Source organism: Filicampus tigris, chromosome 5, assembly GCF_054856515.1.
Source record: "Filicampus tigris isolate MCC_2025a chromosome 5, RoL_Ftig_1.0, whole genome shotgun sequence".
Taxonomy (NCBI): Eukaryota; Metazoa; Chordata; class Actinopteri; order Syngnathiformes; family Syngnathidae; genus Filicampus; species Filicampus tigris.
Window position 1 is genome coordinate 3,076,249 of NC_141221.1, and position 23,914 is coordinate 3,100,162.

General features: G+C 44.1%; 2 protein-coding genes across 7 annotated transcripts in view; one reads left to right on the plus strand and one right to left on the minus strand.

The window, feature by feature from the left end:
- The window catches only part of wscd2 (WSC domain sialate O sulfotransferase 2), a 52,934-nt gene extending 29,615 nt beyond the window's left edge, over positions 1-23,319 (plus strand). Inside the window, exons 2-9 of the mRNA XM_086030879.1 lie at positions 651-1,556; positions 5,968-6,082; positions 8,055-8,239; positions 10,143-10,264; positions 10,332-10,506; positions 12,777-12,941; positions 13,047-13,247; positions 21,713-23,319. Of these exons, the coding sequence (XP_085887005.1) occupies positions 1,175-1,556; positions 5,968-6,082; positions 8,055-8,239; positions 10,143-10,264; positions 10,332-10,506; positions 12,777-12,941; positions 13,047-13,247; positions 21,713-22,065 (1,698 nt within the window). The 5' untranslated portion in view covers positions 651-1,174 and the 3' untranslated portion in view covers positions 22,066-23,319. The remainder of the gene's footprint in view (positions 1-650; positions 1,557-5,967; positions 6,083-8,054; positions 8,240-10,142; positions 10,265-10,331; positions 10,507-12,776; positions 12,942-13,046; positions 13,248-21,712) is intronic.
- Positions 1-23,914, minus strand: part of cmklr1 (chemokine-like receptor 1) — a 92,288-nt gene that overhangs the window by 50,729 nt on the left and 17,645 nt on the right. For 2 of the 6 annotated variants that reach the window (XR_015086827.1, XR_015086828.1), the window contains exon 2: positions 16,457-16,557. The exons of 2 other annotated variants lie outside the window; for them this stretch is intronic. The gene's annotated coding sequence lies outside the window, so the exon portion shown is untranslated. Of the gene's footprint in view, positions 1-12,990; positions 13,090-16,456; positions 16,558-23,914 lie in introns of those variants that run through there. 2 more of the 6 variants (XR_015086829.1, XR_015086830.1) reach the window with 2 other exon arrangements.

The following is a 23,914-nucleotide window of genomic DNA, read 5'->3' on the forward strand; positions in this document are numbered from 1 at the left end:
TTCCCTTTTAATGTCTACAAAGAGTCAATAAAAGTCGGAGTGATCCTACATCTCAGGGCAAATCTCTTTTTTTTTCCTCACACCACAACAAAGATGTCACACTTGTTTAACACGTACAAAACAATAAGTGGGTTCACGCGTATACTTGCAGTCAAAAGATGCTGAATCATACGCGCTCTTTTGAGTTGAACACTTGAAGGGTTTGGCTTGTAAAGAGTTTTTTTTCATTGCTGTAGAGGCTTAGTTATTCAAATGTTCTAAATGCTTCTTCAGCCTCTGAACATTATCATCACCTCGTCATCTTGACTGAGAATGTTTTTAATTTCTGCGCAGTCACACTCCCAAAAGACATTAGTGAAAGTGCCAAAGGGCAGAGTTTTGTTTTTGTTTTTTCCCTTCCGGCTTAACCCAGTTTATGAAAGACAAAGTACTTGTACAACTTGAGCTCCTTGAAGTGAAGCTTTCCGCCTTTCTGAATAACACCGTTTCACAGCTATTTAATTGCTTTTGTTGCTCGCTTTTGTCGCTCACTTTTTTGGCGCCGTGTTTGCCGCGTTGTTTCCGAGGTTGACGGAGGTCATTTGGTGTTGCTCATGCGAAAAAGCCCACTCTGCTCCACTTAAGTCACAATTTTTGTGTCCTTTCTGCAGATGGTTAGTCACGCTATGACTCCTGTGGATGCCCGTGAAGAGCCGTCCACTCGGAGGTGAAAGGATTTCAACCTGACCACTAAATAAAACCCTCTCCTCGTTGCACAGCGTGGGAGAAAGTGCCACAGTGGTGCCGGTATGGCATTTCTGTAGGCTGATAACCGCCGTGGAAGCGGTGGCGAGTGATCATCTTTCACTCTTTTCACTCCGGATGCGCCCAGCGAGCACTCTGGGCTTTTGCTGTCAACGGGAACCAGCAGAGGCTTTCACTCGCACGAACGCACGAGCCCGGCAGGTATAAGGTGTGTTCCTCCGGGGACGAAAGACGCACACGGGAGTATTCCTGCCATCGTCCGGATGACCTTCATACCCGATTAACGCGTCCAAAAGGGTTTGCATTTTTACCGGGACTTTTTTTTTTTTTTTTTTTGCCGGTGGGAAGCAGGAGCTTCTGTTTCTGAGTCTTCACCTTTATGAGTGTTGCTCAACTGGGCCGACGCGCTCCAGTGGCAGGGTGAGCCAGCATGGCCAAACCTCTGCTGAAGCTACAGCGTTATTTCCGCAGGAGACCGATCCGCTTCTTGACCCTCAGCTTGCTCTACCTGACCGCCGGAAGCCTCGTCTTCCTGCACGCCGGCATTGCTGGCGACAGCTGTTGCGGAAAGCGATGGATGCGCGTATACACGGTGGTGGCCTCGGAGGTGCGCGGCCAAATCACGTCGTCGGACAGCGGAGGGCTGGGAATCATGCGGGCGTTTAAGGAGGCTCGCAGGCCTGGGCGAGGTTATGCCCCCATGTGGAAAAAAAAGGCGGGGCGGATAAATGAAGGCAAAGCCGGAGACCACGCCAACAAGTGGAGCCCGGCGGGGAAAGCCCGCAACGCCAAAGAGACGGATGACGCGAGAGGTGGGTTGCACTCAAAACGTCTTGCAGTCACGTGATGGGCAAAGCGGCGGATTTGCAGTCTGGCAATTTTCCACATTCCACACGCCGCGCATCATCCTCTCTTGCGGGCGCAACTAATGAACAGAAATCAAACTAATACAGGGCATTTCACAACAGAGGCCATCAATCACATTTTCTCGCTCAATAGCCCACTTTGAAAAAGCCCAATCATCGCAACGTGCTAATTATTCCGCGGAAATGAGTGTAATTATGGAACATATTGTAACCATTTCAATAGCAATTCCATCTTGTGTTTGTGTTGTGAAGTTACTAATGACATTTTCCAACTAATTATAAGATGATTGCATTTTTAATGTTCTTCTACATTATACATATCCAGTTGCAAACACGCTGCCAGCGCTTTCGCTTCCAACGTTGGACTGTATGCGACTGCAACATCGATCCAAAGGAACCTCTGATTACACGGCCGCAAAACGATAATGATTGAGCATTTGTGGCCGCGCTGTACGCCGGCGAGCGTCGCGACGATGATTAAGATCTCATTTGAGAAAAGCTCTTGAGAGTTCTGCTCCGCCGTGCTTCCTTCAGCTGCGCCGCTCGCTGCTTCTCAGGCAGCTGAAGAATCACAACATCTAAATAACTTAATAGCAAGGTTCGCGGCGTCTTCGTAAACTTGCTGACGACAAATTTCCCTCACAATGGCGCTTGTAAAAACCTGTACGATTGCATGGCGTTCAATGTCTTTTAAAGGCTTATTTTAGGAGGCGAGTGTCTGTTCAAGCTCAATAACCAACATTTAATAACATCAATATCCCAGCAAAGCTTGTTATTGTCTCATTTCACTTAACTGTAGGGTAACTGAGCTGATTGCATTCAGTCATTGGCTTCTAACCATCTTCCATTTGTCTCCTCGTTTCTTTCCATCTCACTCGTGTCTGCCAGGGCAAAACCAAACAATGAATACTGCTGTTGATTGAGTAAATATTATTAATGGGCCATTCGTAATGCAGCGCTTCCAGGCCTGCCGTCCAATACGTTAGTGCTTTCCAACCTTTATTTAACCAAAGCACATAATCTTAATTGGAAACATCTCGCGGCACAACACCAATCAAAATTGTCATGCACAGGTTAATTGCACGGTCGTGCATGTGTAGTGGCAGAGCATTTCAATGTTCTGCCTGCCACTAGGAGCTGCTGGCGTACATATCGGAAAAAGATTTTTTTTTTTAGCAAAGGGATGAAGAAATGTTCTGACCACTTAAGTGAAGTTGGATATTTTCTGATAATTACTCAGGCGTCATTCTTTTACTGCACAGTGGGTTGGAATCACTGCTACAAGTGGTACAGAAGATGGATGAATGTTCTTATTTTTAGCGCAAAAGTATATCGTGGCTGTCATGTGAAAAACACTTAACTCCCGTTTCTTTTTTTTTTTTTTCATTTTCTTATTTTTACACGACTGGTGTTTCGCATTAATGTCAAAATGAAAAAAGTTTCCAAAATTGGAGATTGGAGTGTTTTTCACAGGACCGCCACACGCTATGCTCTCACGTCGTGCCCGATTAGAAAAATCAGCATCATATTTCGTTATTTTACATGGGGTAATATGATCGCTTCCAATAACAATTACAAAAGAAAACGCACAATATTCCTCTCCGAAATGCAGCGGGATCATCGTTTCGAAGCAGACTCGACAGGATGAAAAATATGGATAACCAGAGTGGCAAACTGGCCAATAACTACTGCGCGCCGTGGAACAATCCGAGTTCATTTCTCTCCCTGTTTTTTCTGTCTATGCAAATGTTCCGAGATAGCTCATGAGAAGTGACAACCTTCTTAATAAAGCACCTCCGTTCCCTTCCATCACTGCTGTTAAAAGTGTGTAGACACATCAAAGCGCTGCGGTGGCGCCATTAGCATTCAGCAACACGACTAACACCTTCAGCTGAAAGTCATTTTCTGTAGGACAATGAGAAAATGGCTGTATTTTGTATTGTATAATGTGCATGCTCATTTTATCACTTCAAGTCGCTCCAGACTCCCCTCAACTTTCCACTGAGTGGAAGATAACACGCTCTCTTTGTGTATGTCTATTTATTCATTCGGAGCATCTTTAAAATAGCCATCCAAAAGCACGCATTTCACCCGGGCGCCATTGTGACGCGCGGGTGTCACGTTTGCCCCTATTAGCGGCGCAGGCAGACAGAACATTACCATGATGGAATAACATGGCAGAATTCAAATCGACAAATGATGGCAGTCTAAATGTGGCGGCCGCTTTGTTGAGGTGAGACTCGCGTGAGACCTTTGCGAGGCAGGGGGAGGATCAGGCTGCTGGAGGACATAAAAATGTTATTCCGCTACAAAAGCTTTGCTCAATTTTGTAAGCCGCCGCTCAGACGATATATCATTATTTAATATGCCAGCAGGGAGGGAAGGTGTTTTTCTCCACAGGACGGCCTTGGAAACCAACATGTTTACAGTGTGCGCCGAAGCTCCAGGTTATCTGATTGAACCAAGGTCTTTTCGATCTGCCGCCCTTGTCCCTTTTCCCCGCAAATTTCAAACCTCGTAGGACTGCGGCAAAACCCGATGACGGAGTACTCGGCGGCTTGAACGCATTGACTTGCTCTCATCGTTTTACATCCAGACCCTCTCATTACTCCGCAACCATCTTCGGAATCCCGTTAAGGCCCAGTTAAGAGACTTTTAGCCTCCTCTCACTCTGACCGCACCCATTCTCGCTGGCTCGGAATCTCATTTGCAGGCGAATATTACAGCTCGGGCTATCGCCGCGGCACACATGAGCGCATTTGCGCCGCACGGTGCAATGGCACAGGATGTAGCGCGGGAACAGGAGGAGGGCGACATGGTGAGAGGCGGAAGAGAAGGCGGAATAAAGCCGGATTGCGATGACATTTGAAGAGAGGAGCCGGCTGACTGAGGCCATTGTGGAGCTCGTCGTGAACTATAGGATGAGATATAATATCAGACGGCGTCCGGATGCTATTTGAGTACAGTGGTACGTCTACTTACGAAATTAATTGGTTCTGGAAAAAATTTCTTCAGTCGAAAATTTTGTAAGTAGAGACGCGTTTTCCATGTAAATGCCCTAATCCGTTCCAAGCCCCCCCCCCAATATTCAGACATAAATGTTTTATAAAGCATAAAAATGCATCAAAACATGTAACAAATACAAACATGTTACAATTAGATTATTGCACAATACATGAGAGCTGTGCATAATGTAAAAAAAAAAAACAAAGAATAGAGTAAAGAATAAAATTAATTAATTAATGAAGTAAAAATTGCTGTCCTCGTCGCTTTTTGCCCTCTTTGGTTCATGTTTTCTCTCAGGAGTGGTTTTTGCCCGGCGTTTTGCAAACAAACTGATTTAATAACGTGGCGACGGTCATATTCTTTGGCGGGATCAACCAAACGCATCCCTTTTCCATACTTTTTTATTATCTCTTACTTTGTTAGAATGGACAAAAAATAATAATTTTCTCCTTTTATTCTTTTCCTCATTTCCCCGTCCCTCTTAGCCAATGGGATGCCAGGAAGATGCTAGGCTAGCCAATAGCAGAGCAGCTATGAGTATGTTGCGTTCAGGAACCTCCGGAGCTGCGACTAGCAGCCCATACTGTATTTTTTACCTTTCGCATCCTGAAATTTCTTTCGTAACAAGAGGCAATATTTTCCTGTTGAGGTTGTTTCGTAACTTGAAAATTTCGTATGAAGAGACGTTCGTAAGTAGACGTACCACTGTATTTGGTTAACAACGGTCTCTACCCTATAATCTGCATGTGCTGTATTTCATTTTTTTCCCCCCATCTGAACAGTAGTCACTCGGAAGATTATAGGCCGTTGGCACTGCGTGCGGCTTAAATACGGGAGCTTAAAGCCACAACAATTAAAGTAATGCAGGGACCAAGACAATGCTGGGCCATTTGGCTATTAGCGGCGGCGAAGTGGGGGTAATGGCACAGCACAGATGGCAAAAGGATTGTTTGCTGAAAGTTCAGCTGAGCTCTGTTGGTTTGCTGCAGGTTGAAGAAGAAGAAGCCAGAGGTTCAATGAAGCTCGATCCCCCACCGCACACACACACACACAATCCCCAAATGCACAGATGAGCCACTACGGTTGCTGGCCACTAGAAGGGGGTGTGTGTCTTTATAAATAAATAAAGCTTCTGCCCCAGTTTGAACTCCTCTCTTGCTCACTCACTACACACACACTTGAAGTCAAACAAAAGGGTCTGTTCCGCATAGCCGGCCGTCAATTTTGACGGCAGGAATACCATGTGCAATTTACTGTATATAGTGCCTGGGTCCGTGCATTCATTGAAAGTGTCTGTCTTACTGCGCATTTAGCTAACTCGTTTCTCCTTTTTCTTTTTCATTGTCCACAGCAAAGTACATCGGCTGCTACGTTGATTCGACACAAAAGAGGGCCCTAAAAGGAGTTTCATTTTTTGATTACAAAAAAATGACCGTATTCCGTTGCCAGGACAACTGTGCCGAAAGGTATGAAAAACAACATGGAGAAAAACAACACCATCAACATCCATTGCTCCTTCCTGAGCGTCTTGTCAGGCGGAGACATAAATGAAAATGCATTGTCCGGATGAGCTGATGTAAATTCAGAGAGGCTGATTAAAAGGCTCTCCCTCCTTAGAGGCGCTGGGATATATGCTTGTAAACACCACCCACTGAAAAAGATGCCCACGTGTCTGAGGACACTACTGTAAAGTACGTCTTCTGTCTCCTTCACTGTGCAGCAAGTCATCATGCAGTATAATAGAAAACATTTGCTACGCTCAGGGGCGGAGCCGTGGGTGGGCCGGATTGACAGACTGCCCACCCAAGTGTGGAAAAATATATACTTTTACATTTTTAGTAAATTATTATCACATTATTTTTGAATGTGGTTTTTTTTTTTTTTTTTGATTGAATATTAAGACTGACATAATTATGGTTGTCTCAGGAAGACCTGAACTTCCTATTGAATTTGCCATTTTATTTGAATATACAATGTGTCGGGACAGGAGAATTGTGCTCGGTGAGAGAAATATTCGGGCAGGCCCACCCACTAGCCACGTTCTGGCTCCGCCCCCTGGGTGCGCTCGTGCAATCTTCAGAACTAGAGCCGTATTATTGGCATTCTTATTATTATTATTACTGTAGATTCACGAGGCCTCTCGGATTAGAGTCGTGCATTTCTCCATCGGAAAAGGCTGTGCAGCCGTACCTAATGAAATGGCCTGCGAGCATATATATAGTTAAGCACCTGCTCTCAAACCTTCACTCTCATACTTGTGTTTGTGTGCCTGTTGGCGGAAAGGCTTTTTGTTTATGAGACGCCTGAGAGTGAGTGTGCGCAAAGCTCCGTGAGGAAATGTTTTTCTGACTTTTGGTGTCGATGAAATTGACTAGCCGGGCGCGAACCTCGCCCTCCGTCACCTTTGTGATGATTTAGTCGGACCGACTGCGGGCTGGAACTTAACACTTCCCTCTGAACTGGAAAAATACCCGCAGCCAAGATTTGTCAGTCATTGCGGAAGAGTAAAAAAAACATTTCGACGCTGACCTGTGTGCCGCATTTGTTTTTGCTACATTGTGTTACTCTCCGCGGCCAAGTCGTGAATTCACCTCCGTGCCCGAGTGGATGCGACATTTGGCTTTCCCAATCTGCATAAACGTCCACTATTAGGAGAGCTCTGCCTTTTCCTTCCAGTCATTCCAATCATTTTAATCAGTGCTCATTGTTTCCCTTTGAGCTCTGCTCCTCTCCCCCTATTCCTCCGCTCACTTCCTGTCTTCTTTTCCGCTCCACTCTTTCTCTCGCCTCTTTTCCTCCCCGAGGAATAGCGGGGGGACGGCTCTATCGAATGCACTGAATTACACCCATCACTGATTCGCCGAGTGCAGAATAGGTGCGGCGAGCCGCTCGTCTTCAGATGCTCCCTCCTCGCGCTGGCTTTCTGCGGCCGGCCGGCTCCCACCCGCTATTTCCACGGCGCGGTTTAATAAAAGAAGACAAACAAATGAGAAGCAGCGGCGTATAATGGCGTACGGAGGTTTGGCTTTGATTGGCAGGGCCGGAGGGCGTGGGGGCCGTCCCGTGTGAAGGGTTTCTAATTGCATCCGAAAGGCCTCTCGGGAGTCAAGTCAACGGAGGGAGGGCCGCAGGGGCAAAGCCTCCTAAAGACTACTGCAATCATTTATAATTGGCCGTGCCTCTAAACCTCTTAGCATGTATAACGGCGTTCGTCTTGAGTCGGCACAAGAGAGGTAGACCTTGTTCCAAAGTAGCGTCTTGTGTGTACGTCACCACCCTCCGCGCATCATTGACATGCTCGCATTGACTACGGTTGCTCTCAATATGAATCCACATTAACCGGGGGAAGGATTAAGGCGTAATGAATGCTCAGGTCATTAACGCTCGCCTCTTCGCATTCGCTAATGATGGTAATCCTTCTTCCTTGTCTGCGCGCAGAGGTTACATGTACGCGGGTTTGGAGTTTGGAGCAGAATGCTACTGCGGTCACAGGATTCAGACGGCCAACGCTTCGGAGACTGAATGCAACATGGAGTGTAAAGGCGAAAAGAGCAACATGTGCGGAGGAGCCAACCGGCTGTCCATCTACAGGCTGGAGCTGAGCCAGGAGTCGGCGCGGCGCCGTGAGAAAATCCCCTTGACTTCATTGGGACCACATGCCGGTCTAGATAGACTCGCAGGGCTATCAACGATCAAGGGAGGGATGGCATCTTTGAGAGGAGAACCATTATTTTAACGGCTTTCTTCATTATTATCCAGCACGATGCATCTGTCTGGCCTGCTCCGCCCGAGCAACGGAAGGGAGCAATAAAAATCCGTCCATAAGAAACCAGATTAACATTGATTTCCCACAATTTTACCCAACTAAGCAACTGAAAGAAATTGACCATGCCCCAAGAAAGACCTAACAATAATTCACAGTGACCACCGAGATGTAATTTGGGTCCAGAAATGTAACACCATGGCCACTTTTAAGGGGAAATATTTGTTTTATTGGATGCTAATGTCACATTTGGGAGCCGGCTGCCCTGTCGTGTTTACTTCTTCCCTGGGAGAGATGTGCAACCTGCCTCCCCCATCACGCCGTGGTCTGCATCCTAAACACTCGCTGCCTGCTGTTTTACAACCGAGGCGATGGCAGTAAAGGCTGATTATCGGAAATAGGGATGGAATCTTGTTTCTTGTTTCAGACTGTGGGCTGTGTCTGCAGCGGTTGCTTTGTTGGACATTCCTTCGAATTGCGGCGGAGAATATTAGAAGACATGACGTAATACAGTGCGGGGCCTCATGTTTACATACAATGAATTTGGCCAAAGCGGTGATTATTACTATTTTGCTTACACGTAGAAAGCTGTTTGTTTATTATTCTCATTTCTGCTTTTTGCTTTTGCTTAATCAGCACCACATGTTGTCACCTCTGACCCTTCTCGGTCATGTGGGCCACAGTGGAAGAAAAAAAAAAAAAAATCAAAGAGGAAACAATAATGTGTTGAGGTAGCTGCTTAGCAAAGCCATTGCACAAACGCGATTTTAGTATTTGCTCAGTAAAAGTTGATAAGTTGTCTTCCTTCCTTCGGGAACGTGCAACATAGTTATTCTTCGACTTCCTTGGTTTTGTTTTGGAGGCGGCGGCACAAGGCGTCCTCATCCGTGTACACCATTTGCATTATTGGACTATCATTCATTCCTGAAGATTGTGTTTATGTGACATTTTTGCATAGCGCACATGTGCTCAAGGCAACAGTGCACGAAAAATCCATTTCAGTTGGATTTCAAATGCGTAAGGACAAAGATGGGTGACAGTGAGAAAAATACTATAGGGGGGAAAAGCAGAAGCATGGACATGACATTAAAAATGTAGCTTCAGTGAGATAAAAAGGTTAAAGATTAATAAAACATTAGACCGACTCACATGACTAGAGCTAAAAAATACTATTTAAAGCCTTATAGGACACATACAAAGACATTCTATTTTATGCTGCAGTGGCGCCTGCATAATCAATGTTGAAAAAAACCACCATCAACGCGTCTTCCTTGAATATTATTGTTGACAAGTCTGCTTCAACGTGAACAGACTGCATGTCAGCAAAACATTTCATTTTCTCCCTTCCGCTTTTTCACACCCCTCCCCTCCTCTTTTTTTTGGGGGGTGGGGGGGGGGCGCCAGTGGTAGTGGTAGATCAGGACATTTTGCAGTCGTTGAAAGTGAGTGAAGGAGCAAATTCCATGAAATTTACAGTGAAAACAGAAGCAGCTCTGCTCTGCTGTTGTCGGGTCCAACCGTTAGATCAGAATGAGGTTGCGGGGTTAAAGGTCATCAACACACTGTGAAAATGGGAGAAGTAATGGAGGAAAGCAGGTCAGGGCCTCAATAGACGGGAGGCGAGATCCCAGCGGGGGGCTCTTCATCGGGGGTCAGTGGACGGAGGTCACAAGCGGAGGCTGCGCTCGGGAAGCGTAAAACTGTAGGATGCATTGTTTTCTTCCTGCCGGTAAGCAACATTCTGCTCTTTTGCACTTTTTCAGACGGCACCGCCATTTTCAAGGGGTGTTTCCACCGGCCAGACAATATCACGTTGGCTCTCCCTTTCAGAGTTTCCATCCAAAACATGTCCGTGGACAAATGCGTCGACACGTGCACGGAGAAGGTGAGGCGGTTCCCGTCGTGCCATGATGACAGCCCGCCCGCGGTGTTTAATGGCCGCTGTATTTCAGGAGAAATCGCTTGCCGTCCTGGCCGGGGATCGATGCCACTGCGGCTTCCCGACCTCCCTCTTCTCCCTTCATGAGCCCGAGGACGAGGCCATGTGTCTCCACCGCTGCCCCGGCGAGGAGTTAGAGAGCTGCGGGAATGACGAGTACTTTGTGGTGTACCAGACGCAGGTTCAAGGTAAAGAAACGTTGTAAGGGTGGCTCGAATTGGCAACGCCTTGGTGCGAGCGGAAAGTGCGACAGTCGCTTCCTGTGTTTTCACTAAATAACAGACAAGCAAGGGCGCAGAGGTGCATTAAGTGGGAGCAAGTCAAACTGCTGAGTGCACCACTCTATTTAATGCATGCACCTTCATGTAGAAGAAAATGGCGAGTGGATATTTAAAAAAAAAAAAAAAAAAAAAATGTCTGTTGCTGTACGGCACACGAAAACGACTTAATACATTTCCCCAAACTTTGTGCCAAGGAAGTGCACATTTTCTGGATGCAGATAGGATCCTTCATTGTTCACTGAATAATGCATGAATCCTAATGATAAGATTCAGGCACATGTAGGAGGTGGGTGTATAAATTGGCATTGATCCTAATTAGGATTGTTCTGCCCTGGTGGAGGTCTGTACTCTTCCGAGTGTCTAGTTTGTTATGTTTTCATAACTAAATGTGCAGGAGATTCGTTTCGTGTTATTCCAACATTGCAGTTTGGCCTCAAGTGTCAGCCTGTATGCGCCGTTGTGGGCGATGTTTCCTCAGGGCAAAAGACAGCAGTGGCTTGGCTCGGCAAAAATAAGCGGCCTGGAAAAAGGAAAACACGCACACACACTGCAATCAAGCGGCGGCGTGAGAAGAACTTGAAGAGAATGTTTTGCGAGCGGAATCCATCTCGTCTATCAATTTTAGAATTTTTCCACTGACTTTGATGAAAGAAGAAGCTTTCAAGCCGCCCACCACGACAACACAAAACATGCGCCTGTTGACCTTTTCTCTGGAGGACTTCACTTCCTCTTTCGCAAATCACTTGAAAAGATTCTCACAACATTCCAGCGTTGTGTCATTTGCAAAAATCTTTTTCTTCGGCTGATGAGCCAGATGGAAAATAAGTGTTTCTCCATCAATTGATTTTCTACTTCACTTCTCATTCAGGTCGCGGGTGTGATGTAACCTATCTCAACTGATGTAGGGCGAGAGGTTGCTATACTGGTCACCGGTCATTTAAACGACCATTCGCACTGACGTTCACACATATAGGCAATTTAGAGTCTTCAAATATGCATGTTTTGAAATGTGCGAGCCAGGCTGTGCTACATCGACTTTATTTGTGCTTGTTAATTATCGCTGGTGTCGGGCCGAAACCTCCTATGTCACAATATGGTGGAGTTCTTATTTTGTCTCGATCAATCCACATGATGTTATTTCAACAAATTCATGACCCATCAAAAGTGTTGAAAATGGCTTGCCGTCTTTCATTATGCAATGTTAAAGCTTGTACAAAAATGCAGTTTTTCCGAGTCTCCTGAACAGTGATAATTTTGGAGCCATTAGGATTACACCCGACGCTAGTGAATTATACTTGTGCGTTGCCTTTCAAAGATACAAATGCTCGGTTTGGAATTTGAAGGATATTTATTCAACAATACAGTGGACAACCGCTATTTGTGGTGGATAGGGACCGGGCTGAGTGAACAGAAAAAAATACCCATATGATTGACAGTCATTATAAATGTATTGAAAAAAAAACCACATATATAAATATATGCCCTGCGATTGGCTGGCAACCAATTCAGGGTGTCCCCCGCCTACTGCCCGAAGATGTTTCAACAAATTTTGGGGTTAAAAAAAAAAAAACATTGTTTTTTCGGTACATGTATAATGACAGTCAATTATATATAATCGCTGCCTTGTACCTCCGAAATAGCCACTTTTCAGGACACCCCAAAAATGGCAAGTTTGTTCAAACATTAGCATCGTGAAAGAGAGCAAGCCATTTTCAAACATTTTGATTGGTCAATAAAGTGTAAAAGTAACATCCCGTGCTTGGCATTTGACTAAAATTTGCCAGTCCGTTTATCGCCTTTCGTTGTAGCCGCTGTACGTCTATTGGCCTTTTTGTCACGCCGGACCAAATAGTAATCCCCTAAAAAAGGTCTGTCCGACTACCATTTTCAACGGGCTTCCGTTAGCATTTGCGTCGACCAACTTCAGCTATTCTTATTAAGACTATAGAGACTAAAATGACAGCCAAATTATTATTCACGCATTCTTATCTTTTCCGATGAAACTCTTGTTTTCAGATATACCCGTTTTCGGGGTATGTTTAATGCTTTGGCCTGTCGATGTAGTTTGTGGCACCGTCGCATAATATGAGTCGGCCACCGTGTCATTCAAAAGCATACAATAATCCTGAACGAGAAAATAAATCATTATAACATGGCCTGTCTTCCATTGCATCCAGACAACCGCTGCATGGACAGACACTTCCTCTCCACTCGTAGCAATCGGCTGGTGGCCCTCACCAGTTTCCCCGGGTCCGGTAACACCTGGTGTCGCCACCTCATAGAGCTCGCCACTGGTTTCTATAGCGGCAGCTATTATTTTGACGCCTCACTCTACAATAAAGGTATGAGAGGACTTGCCTTTAGAAGTCAATACACACCACATCTTCACTTGCCTCTATGCCTTGAAGGAAGAAATGCGTTTGCTGTGTGCTCTCATCTTGTCGCAGGATTTAAAGGTGAGCGAGACCACTGGCGGAGCGGAAGGACCATCTGCATAAAGACGCATGAGAATGGTAAAAAGGACATCGAAGCCTTTGACTCCAGCATCCTCATAATCCGAAACCCCTACAAGGCTCTCATGGCGGAATTTAACCGCATATATGGGGGGCACATTGGATTCGCCTCCCAAGCCAACTGGAAAGGCAAAGGTGAGTCTCAGAAGATGGAGCTAATGTGTTTCACATGTTATGAGCTGCCATCTTGTTGAAATATTCAAAGAAAGCAGCAATACTTTGAAGTGGATAGGCACGAACTAGAGTGGCTGGGACAGGCAAATGACAACCTCAAATAGAGCAACTTAGAATTGCATGAAGGAAAGCACCAAAGAATTCCCAATTGATGAGAGAACAACTTTGAACTTGAATGCTAAGTTCCTAAAGGAAAAACCTTGTTTTAGCCATGACGGCATTACATACAAATCGCATACAGTATCATACTCTGACCCGAGATCAATTCACATTTATTTGAGTGATTTTGACCCTCATTTAAATTACCATGTAAATAGAGAAGGAGGTAAAAGGCGCTAACTCATCTCACTCAAACTGGAGGAGTGCAGATACGAAGGCGGCGCTTAGAGCGGAAGTCAACCCAAACATATTTTTTTTCAAGAATATGTTCGTCAGCAGGCCCACTAGTTGAAACGCGCCATTCGGACTAATTTTGCGTTTGTGGAATATAAGTTAAGCAGCAAAATGCACTCGTTTTTAGCCATCTCCGTGGGCGGCCATTTTGTCTTCTCTCGACTGAAAATGACATCACAACTGCTCACAACGACCAATCGCGGCTGACCTGTTTTCTGAATCGGCTAAAAACGAGTGCATTTTACTGATGATTTATATTCCACAAACGCAAAATGAATCAGAATGCCGTGTTTCAACTAGTGGGCCTGCTGGGAACATATTCTTGAAAAAAAGATGTTTGGGCAAACACTATGAGCTCCGCTCTGGGAAATAACACCTACTCTGGACACCCTTTAACTCTGAAATTGTTAAAATGACACTTTAGGTGTTACTATGAACCGACAAAAATGTAACTCTGAAATTTGAACACTCCAATTTCTGCTGTGTATAAAAGGCACTGGCGGCTAGAGTAGCCCAAAATTGTAGTCAAGTAAAAGTACACTTACTCAAGTAAAAGTAAGAAGTAGTTCTCCAAATAATTACTTGAGTAAGCGTAAGAAAGTACTGTGGAAAAAAGGCTCAAGTAGTGAGTAACTTTTGATCACATGTGTTTGATCACACACATTTTGAGTCACATTCAGCCCCAAGAAACGATCTGATAGGATTTTGAATGGAGTCTAATCTCAATTGCGGTTACATTCGTCTTGCTGATGAACCAAAAACAAAATAGATCTCGCAAGCAATCATTGATGGATGGAAGAAAAAAAGTGATGAGTGGAGTGTTGCTCAATGTGACAGAGTAAACGTACCATTTCTTCAGATAAACACTTGAATAAACGTAAAAACGATGTTGTATTAAAACTACTCCGACAAGAACAATTCTTCCCAAAAGTTACTTGAGTAACTGTATGCAGCAAATGTAGTGGGTTACTTTATTACCCACCTCTGATGTATCCATAACTTGAATGTAGCGTGTTTGTGATAAAATGCAAATCTGCTGAGTCCAAGTGCTTTACATAAGGCAGTTATTTCATAGCTTACCAGCTGAAATGTCACAGAAGAGCTTCAAAACTGTCAGAAGCACACTCGCACACACACAGACACGCACACAAAAACAAATGGCGACAAACAGTACAGAAACAACGCTTTGACACAGACTACCTGCGCACCGCGGCTCAAACACGACCAAACGAGCCACATATCAGCAAAGCCAACACGGTTACATTTGAATCAAACGTGACAAATGTGAACCTTAAAGATACACCTCAACAATGGCAGTTGAATCACTCGATTTCTCCTAAACTATCGCGCTGATAACGATGACGCTTGCTGTTTGTGTAGCACTCAATTCGGGGGCGCAGAAAAGCTGGAGCCTATCCTGACTTGGGATGAAAGGTCAGGCTACAGTCACCAGTCAATCGCGGGGCACATACTGCAGGGAGACAGGCAACCTTTCACACTCACATTCGCACAGCTACTGAGTAGGAGTCGAACCCAGGCTGACTGCACGGAAGTCAGGCAAACGACACACGGCCGACTTGCTTACTGGTCAGTGGAAGCGGCTCCTCTCATTCCCTTTAAAGTCAGCGCAGGAGCAAAAAAAAAAAAGGACTCGCTGGAGTCGATGCAGGTGATTGACGTGTGCAAATGACATTTCTAAGCGAATGCAAGAAGATCTCCACTTGCACATGCTGTGAGATCCTCCCATCCGCGATTATGCCTCCGGATTGTTTTTAGCACGGCACAGCGCAATCTGCCAAATTTCCAAACACACTAAAGGGTGCTGCACCAAAATCAAGATGTGCCACTTTTGCTCATTGTGAAATCAAAATCTGATTCCTCGCAAATTTTTGTAGGAATAAATACAAATGGGAAATGTATGTAGATTAAAAACAGGAAGTTGCATGTATGCAAAAAGAAGGAAGAAGATATTTTCTCACATTTCTGGTTGACCTCAGCAAGACACACTGGCTTCTAGTCGAACCAGTACAATTTGATTTATAGCCAAATGGTCTGTATTTACTGTAATGTGCAGAGCTGGGCATTTTACTAGAAAATTAAGCGTCCGTTATTCGTCATTCGTCCGCAGCGTGGGTATTCCATCGTCCATCATTTGCCTTTTTTTTCCGGAGAGGGAAAAAAATAGCATCTGCATATAGGCCGGTCCGCCTCTGATTTTAAACGGGCTTCCATTCTAAACTAAAAAAAAAAACATTTTTAATGAAAAATAAATAAATCAAATTTAAAAAAATACGCCCCCCCCCCCCGCCCCTTTTGTGTGCACCGTGTACCACAATCTGGAAATGTAGTTGTACGTCTTCGACAAGAGCTCCGCTTGTCTGACAGAAATCTGGAAATGTTGTTGCGTGCCTGCGATAAGCCGCTGGCTTGACTGGGAGCCTTTCACCCCAACGGGCCGGCACGCTGCTTATACGGAGCTCTCACCTGCAATGCTTGTTCGTGACTGGTGGCCCTCGTCGGAGAATCAGCCTCCAATCAGTGCGCTGATGGGAGGGCTCCGGCACACAGCGCGCACTGATTGGATGGTCGATTCTACAACAAAGGCCACCAATCGAGAACAAGCAATGGAAGTGAGAGCTCGACAGTATAAAAGCAGCGTGTAAGTGCTTAAGTCAGACAAGCTGCACATCAAAAGGTACACAATAACATTTCCATATTCCTGTCAGATAAGCGGAGCGCCGCTCGCTCATTGAATTTGCACAGAAAGAGTGACTCACTGCGTCATGGAAGCCAGTTCACAGCCTGGTCCCTCACTCAAATGTGTCCCCCGAGCAACAACAACTCACTAGTGTTTCTCGCCGCAGCCATCGAAGCCTCGCTGCAAAAAACAGAAATAGATTAAAGACGGACTACAGACCAAAGACGGATTACACGGCCTTCCGTCTATGCTTGGTCTGTATATTTGACATTTTTTTTCCCTCGTTCGTCGACCATCCGCAAAACGGCCGTCCGCCATAAGCGGATAGACGGATCGGTCCGTCACATAGACGCAATGCCCAGCTCTGGTAATGTGAGTGACAAAAATACGCTCATCCAATTTTCCAGTCACATCATCTCTAATTAGAGGCGATGCTTCCCACAATGTCCCTAAAAATAAAAATAAGTAACATTATCGAAATTTATGTGGAGCCCTGATTAAACTTGGCTTGACGGATAGTTGCCTCATCCAGAAAGCAGCAATAGCGAGCGACGTCTCCTTTAGAAGTAAATTCAGTGGATTGAGGTCACTGTACTTTATGGACTGTGGTCGTTCTGTCTGTTTTTCATTGGCTTTTATGATTTGCCATTGTGTTGTGCACTCGCCAGCCACCGTGCACATACATTTACTTGCTGCTGCCGGCAGGAAGAGCGGAGTAAGGTGGGATTAAAGAACGTGAGCATTTGGCTCGAGAGAACTCGAGAGCTTCCTATGTATGCGCGTGCGTGCGTGCGTGCGTGCGTTGGTCACAGTGTACTTAAATTACGGTGATGCGAAAAAAACGACAAAAGCAACATCCTCTTTCTCACGACAAGTTAACTTTGGTTAAGGCTCCGAGTCGACGGCGTTGTTGCAATTGTTTGAGCAAATGCTCAATGATGTAGAGCAATCGGGAATTAGAGGAAATGGCCACTAATCTGAGGGCTGATGTGGTTGGTTGTGACCTTTCTTACCTCACTGTGGCAAATGTTTTTAAATATCAAGGCAAATTATCGGGCTGCGGTGACGACTGACTGTTTTCAGAAATGAGAAATGAAACCAGGCCTTAGTCACGCTGCTTGATGGCATGATGAGTCACGTCACCGTGTACAACCCGCTCGTTCCTCGGGCGCCCGTGCCAAACTTAATTAGAGAGTGCGTGTGCATCTGTCTATACTTGGGCACACATTCATGATAATTAGACATGTTTGTAAGATGCTGGGAGGTGTTATGTTGTTTTGCTTGATTCAAGAGGCCACCATGTTAAAGGGCACTGACAGACTATTTTCCTTCGAAATAGCATTTGAAAGGACGCTGCCGCTAAAATGTGAAGGACGAGTCAAGAGAAGGACGCCACACATTTTTGCATTACAGTGTATCGAGTGCTGCGATCTTCTGAAGGTGACTTCAAAATAAATGGTCACCTGGTTTGGAGGGAATGGACAAAAGTGCGGTGTTATACTGTATGCTACGCTGAAATGGGCAGCCGACCCTTTTTTAAAAAATTTTTTATTACAAGAATATGTTCGATACAGGCCCAGTAGTCCAAACATAGCGTTCTGATTAATATTGTGTTTGTGGAATATGAGTTAAGATGTAAAATCCACCATTTGGCCATTTTGCCACTTGCTGTCGACTGAAAATGACATCACAGTTGCTCAGGGTTCAGGTAACGACCAGGTGAGCCGTGATTGGTCCTTCCCTGAGCTGTGAGCAACTGTGATGTCAATTTTCGGTCGACAGAAGTGACAAAATGGCCGCTCCCCTGAGATGGCTAAAAATGGGTGGATTTTGCTGCTTAACTCATATTCTACAAACCCAATATCAAGCAGAATGCTATGTTTAAACTAGTGAAGGGACATATTATTGCAAAGAATTGTTTCGGGTGGACTCCCACTGGAGCCTATTCCAGCAGTCATCGGGCAGTAGGCGGGGCACACCCTGAACTGGTTGCCAGCCAATCGCAGGCCACACAGAGACAAGCAAATATTCGCATTCACACCTAGGGACAATTTAGAGTGTCCAATTAACCTAGCATGCATGTTTTTGGAATGTGGGAGGAAACCGGAGTACCCGGAGAAAACCCACGCAGGCACGGGGAGAACATGCAAACTCCACACAGGGAGGCCGGGGCCGGATTTCAACCCACGAACCTCTGCACTGTGAGGCGGACGTGCAAATCAGTCGAACACCACGCCGCCAAGTATATTAATATAGTATGAAATATGTATCATTTAACAGTAAAGTTATTTTTTTTTTCACAATAGATTCCTCACTTTTGAGTCACCGTAGACTTTTGAGGTCTACGCAATAAATGTTCTCAAAATTACAGCAGAGCTTCTTTTTTAAAATCAATTTAGCCTTGCTTCTAGACCAGAAAATAATGTTTGATGCTATACACAATGTGAATTTTAGAAACAAAAACTGTTGATTCTATAAAAAAAACAAAAAAAAAAAACAGTTGTTCGTTCATTGCAGTATATTATCATATGTTTATTGTTTAATAAAACCTTGCTTCAGTTCCCTCGGATTTACCTGCATCCATCCATCTCTTATCCAAACCGCTTATCCTCACGAGGGTTGCGGGAGTTCCGGAGCCCATCCCAGCTGTCTTCGGCCAGTAGGTGGGGTATATCCTAAATTGATTGTCAGCCAATTGCTTAACTCATTCACTGCCATTGACACATGTATTTGTCTTTGCATTGTCCAGCCATTCAATCCCGGGGATTTATTTATATTTGTTTTTCTTTTCTTTTTTTTAAACGTTAGGGTAAAAGAGGGACTGATACCAAAAAAAAAAAAAAAAAAATTGCTCCACAAAGTTAGAAATGAAGTCATTGACTGACAAAACTGCTCTGCGAAAAAAAAAAAATAGACATATTTTGATAATTGGAACCACTGCCATGGAGCACCCAGCTTCACTTATGTAGTGTTTGGTTTAGTTTTTCATATTGTTAACTTTTATATTGGCATTGCCAAAACCACAAATTACAGTTGGGTGTCATTAACTGATTACGTGTTTAAAGTGCAATTAAGGAGTACAGTGTGCCCATATCTCCCCAGTTCTAGCTTTCTCTGTGTAGGACCTTTATAAATAATTACAAAATGTGTTGTTCTATTCTGTTATTGCCCTAATTGGGTTGAAATTGGAATATCTTTCTTCATGTACACATAATGAGTCATTCGTTTTGCATTAATTAGTTAGCGGTGGAACTTTATAATTGAATCAAGTCTCTTTCCAATTGTGTTAACCGGAGGACTAAATGGGCTTCTTTAAGAATTGTCTTTTTCTTCGTATAATGCAAGAAAGGGAATTTAAGGACTCAGTAATCCCATGAGGCCAGATTATGTGCCCCTTGCAGGCCTTTATAAATTTCATGCATATTCCCCTTTCCCCAGTATATCCATTTAGGTATGTCTTTGTAACTATGGCAACTGGTTTTGTCTGGTCCACGTATCTTCTGTGTGGAAAAATCGATTTTCCAGAGGCTGGTGAGTTGCCGAGCCAGCAGTTATATATCTCTTTGTGAAAACATCAGCACATTTGCTCTGCCATTTCCAATGAACGTTCCCCTCCTTTGTGTTGGTGGGGGAAATGATGTGATGACATCAGTAGGCGAAAGACTTTTTGACAGCTGCCACTTCGCATACGGGGGGGAAGCTGCGAGCTTAAGAGTTAGCATGACAGGGCGTTCGGGGAGCCGCATGTACTGTATCAGTTGACGCACTCACCTCTGCGTATGATGCTCCTGACTCGGATGCCTTCCGTCGGGACCTTTCAAGTCCGCTTGGGGAGAAGTGGGATTTATTTTAAGCAACTGTCACTGCCCCCTTATTTTCTCCTTTTATGCTTTTGCATATTCCTATGGCATCAGCGGTCAAATGTCAGCCGGGCATAAAAGCACCACAGACAATCCGTCACAAGTGAGCACAACAAGATGCTCTTAATTTGGTTTGGTACTATTTTTGTTTTATTGTTTTTGTTAAGAAAGCAAAATTTGGGTACCCGTTGTGACGGAACGGCATCCGCTGCATTTCTCTTTGTCATTTGGGTAGATAGATTCTACGATAACGTCCGCTGTGATGTTAACAGTGCCAGTCCTGTTGTTTATGAGACATCGACACAAGACTCCCGAAGCCTTGCTCAATATCAGAAATGCACAAAAACGTTTCACATCTACCTGTGTTTCTCAGATTATGACACACAAAGAACCACGAAACAAATCTCCCAAAAACCGAACCAAACAGCTTCACAGTTGACGTTGACAACTCATTTATTGCACGTCTCTTTTGCCTTGTTAATGTTTGGACTAGTGTTACGAGACTGAGACTTTTTTTTGTATCAATTCCTAATTTGATATTATTGCAAATGTGCAGGTATTTAGTCTTGGCATGGGCTGTACAATCTAAAGACATTTGGGTTAAAAATAACACAATTTTGGGTCAAAAATGGACCAATACACAATGTATGAACAATCACTAAACGTGTGCTGCTATTTTTCTCTTGAATTTTTTGTTGCAATTCTGTGACTTTTACTATACCTTTAAAATACTTTCAAACAACAAGAACTTAAGACTTTTCTTTTGTAAATATTGCAAACCCAAGAAATGTGACAGAGGCAGACAGCTTGAGGGTTCTCAGTCGGCATCAGTGGGCCACAGCCGCAGACCACACTTTGAGAAAGAGCGTCCTAAAAAGGATTTGTCAGTGGCAGCTAAGAGAAACAAACTTGTATGAATTTACCACACTTGACTGCCTCTTAACCTCACACATCAGTGTCTAGCCATCATGACTTTTGAGCGTGACTTCTCATACAATGTGTTGTCTGCTGCTTTGTTTGATTGGGTTGCGCAATATCCTTCTACAGGTCAGGTTTTCGGGTTTATTGGCTTGACATACTTTTTTTACAAACCCTTCTCTAGAGTTAGAATGAAAATGTGATTGGATTTAGTTTGGTCCTTGAATCCAAAGAGATGACACAAGAGTCTTAAAATCGGTCCAGTGCAATTTTTGCTTGAGATGAGATTTTCCGTCTGTTAATGAGAGAGCGAAATAAGAATACAGCAGTTTGTTTGCGTTCAATTTTCAGACATAATTTTAGTCTGAGTTGTGATTTCCCCAATGCAACCCAAGTGCGTTGCTTTCCTGCTTTGTATTAATTACTTCTCACCTAAAAACAATGAATAGCACAAAACGAAAGTATTTGGAGAACTAAAGACTTGGCAAATGAAGATGATCATTTGTCTGGGCTTTTCGTGAGTCACATTTTTCTGTATGCTTGTTTCTCCCCTGCAGAGTGGCCAGAGTTTGTGAAGAGCCATGCTCCTTGGTGGGGCTCCCACATCATGGACTGGCTCCAGTATGGGAAGAATGTCCATGTGGTCCACTACGAGGCCCTGAAGAGAGACTTGTTCTCCCACCTCAAGGGAATGGTTGAGTTTTTGGGCCTGAAGGTTTCCGAGGAGCGTCTGCTGTGCATGGAAGGCCAGAAGGACGGCAACTTCAAGAGATCGGGCATTCGCAAACTCAAATACGACCCCTACACTCCCGAAATGCGAGCAAACATCAGTGAACTGATAAGGAAGGTTGATGCTGCCTTAAAGAAAAGGAACATGTCTGGTGTTCCAGATGAATACATGCAAAGATAATACATGTGATACCCTCTTTTTTTTTTTTTTTTTTTTTTGAATTTCAATAAGACTTTTGTTTAAAAAAAAAAAAAAAAAAAAATCTGATCAATTTCCCCATCTCATCCCGGGTGTGACCAGATAATACCAACCTAAGGAATTTCCTTGTAAAGAGCACTTGTTGTCCTCTTCTGTGCATGTGCTCTGTTGGCATGTGCACACGCCTTAACACAAAGAGGCTACGATAGAGAGCTGTGAGCGCACATGGCGTGTTTCATCCAAGCAATTTAATACTCTTTGGTATGTTGAGCTTATTTTGTAGAAACAAGATTAACGATTTCCTGCTGCTCCTTTAGTTACAAAACATTTTAGATGAAGTTGTTGTGGGGGGAAAAAAAAAAAAAAAAAAAAAAAGCTCCTTTTTTTCTGACGGATAAATGCAATAGGCAGGCTATACCTACCTGACAATGATACTGTGTGCTTCAATTGATTTTTTTTGGGGGGGGGGGTAAGATAGTGAACTTTGCAAGAGGAATTCTGTTGTTGACGATAAAGCTCTCAGTTCCTCGTATCGAAGAAGGCACTGAGTCGAACAGAGATGAGGATTCATCTTGACAGCATTTATTTATCTCTGGTGTGCAGTGCGCACGTTTCCGCTCGTGAATATGTTCTTTTGACACTGGATTCAACGCCGAAACCCAAAAAGCACTTGACAGTGCCACACTCGCCCCAAAGATATCTGAAGATACACTCTCTGTACGCTGTAGGTCAGATTAGTTCAGTTCTTTTGGGCTCATTTTACGACAGTTAATGGCACTAGATTAAACCCTTTTGAAATGGCCATTTTGTGATAAGGGCAATAGTTAAAAAATAGTTAAACTCAAGAATGGGGGGGGGGGGGGCGAACAAACTCCACAGACTGCAAAAATTCCACTCTTGACATTGCTATGTTTCATAAGTGCTTATACCTCGTTCTTCGAACAAAACGAGCATGTACAATAAATCCATGTCAAGCTCAACAAATGAAATGCTAAGCGGCAGAAGACAATAACTGACTTCCATTTTCAGGATGCTATTACACTGTATATCTCTATTTTTGTAACGTGTGCTGACACATCCAAATATTTGTAGTACAGCAAACAAATGATAGAAATGGTGTCTATTTTTCACACGCTCGAGACAAGCAGGCACTTGAACAAAGGTGTATTTGAATGTATGGCCATGGAACGAATGTACTGTGATGAAGCCCAATAAATAAGTCAATTGGATAACACATTCCGCCTTCCCCCGTTTGTCAAATGTCAACAATATGTTGAACTCATTGCAATGCTTTTCCCTTCACGTGTCACCACTTCAACCCATCGAGTTGAAAAGCAAGCTTGGCTGTTTCTGAACTGACAGCATGTTTACCACAACATACGATTAAAAGCAAGAGTTCATGCTGTTTCTTCCACTGTCTCGTCTTGATTTTTAGGCACATTACGAATCCCTTTAATATTTCAGTTGACTGTTATTCACACATCAAACGGTCTCTTTGGTCTTAGGTGCCGTCGACAATAATGATCCAAAAGTTTAATGATCAAATGGATTGTGTAAATCAGGCACCAATCGCCAGAGAACTTCTGGGGAGAAGCAGCAGCTGGAGGGAAATAAAGAGAAAAAAAGGAACACACTTTTCTTTTTTCTTTTTTTTTTTTTGGGCAGTTTTTAAACCTAAGCTCATTTCGGCGGCGTGAAAGGCAAGAGACAAATTTTGAGTTTCGGGCAAAAACCTCCAGAAAATAGGCTGCCGAAAATACGTATACAATGCTCAAAAAGGGGTGCCGCGTTGTAACGTTGTTTAGCACGTCTGCCTCACAGTTAAAAGTGG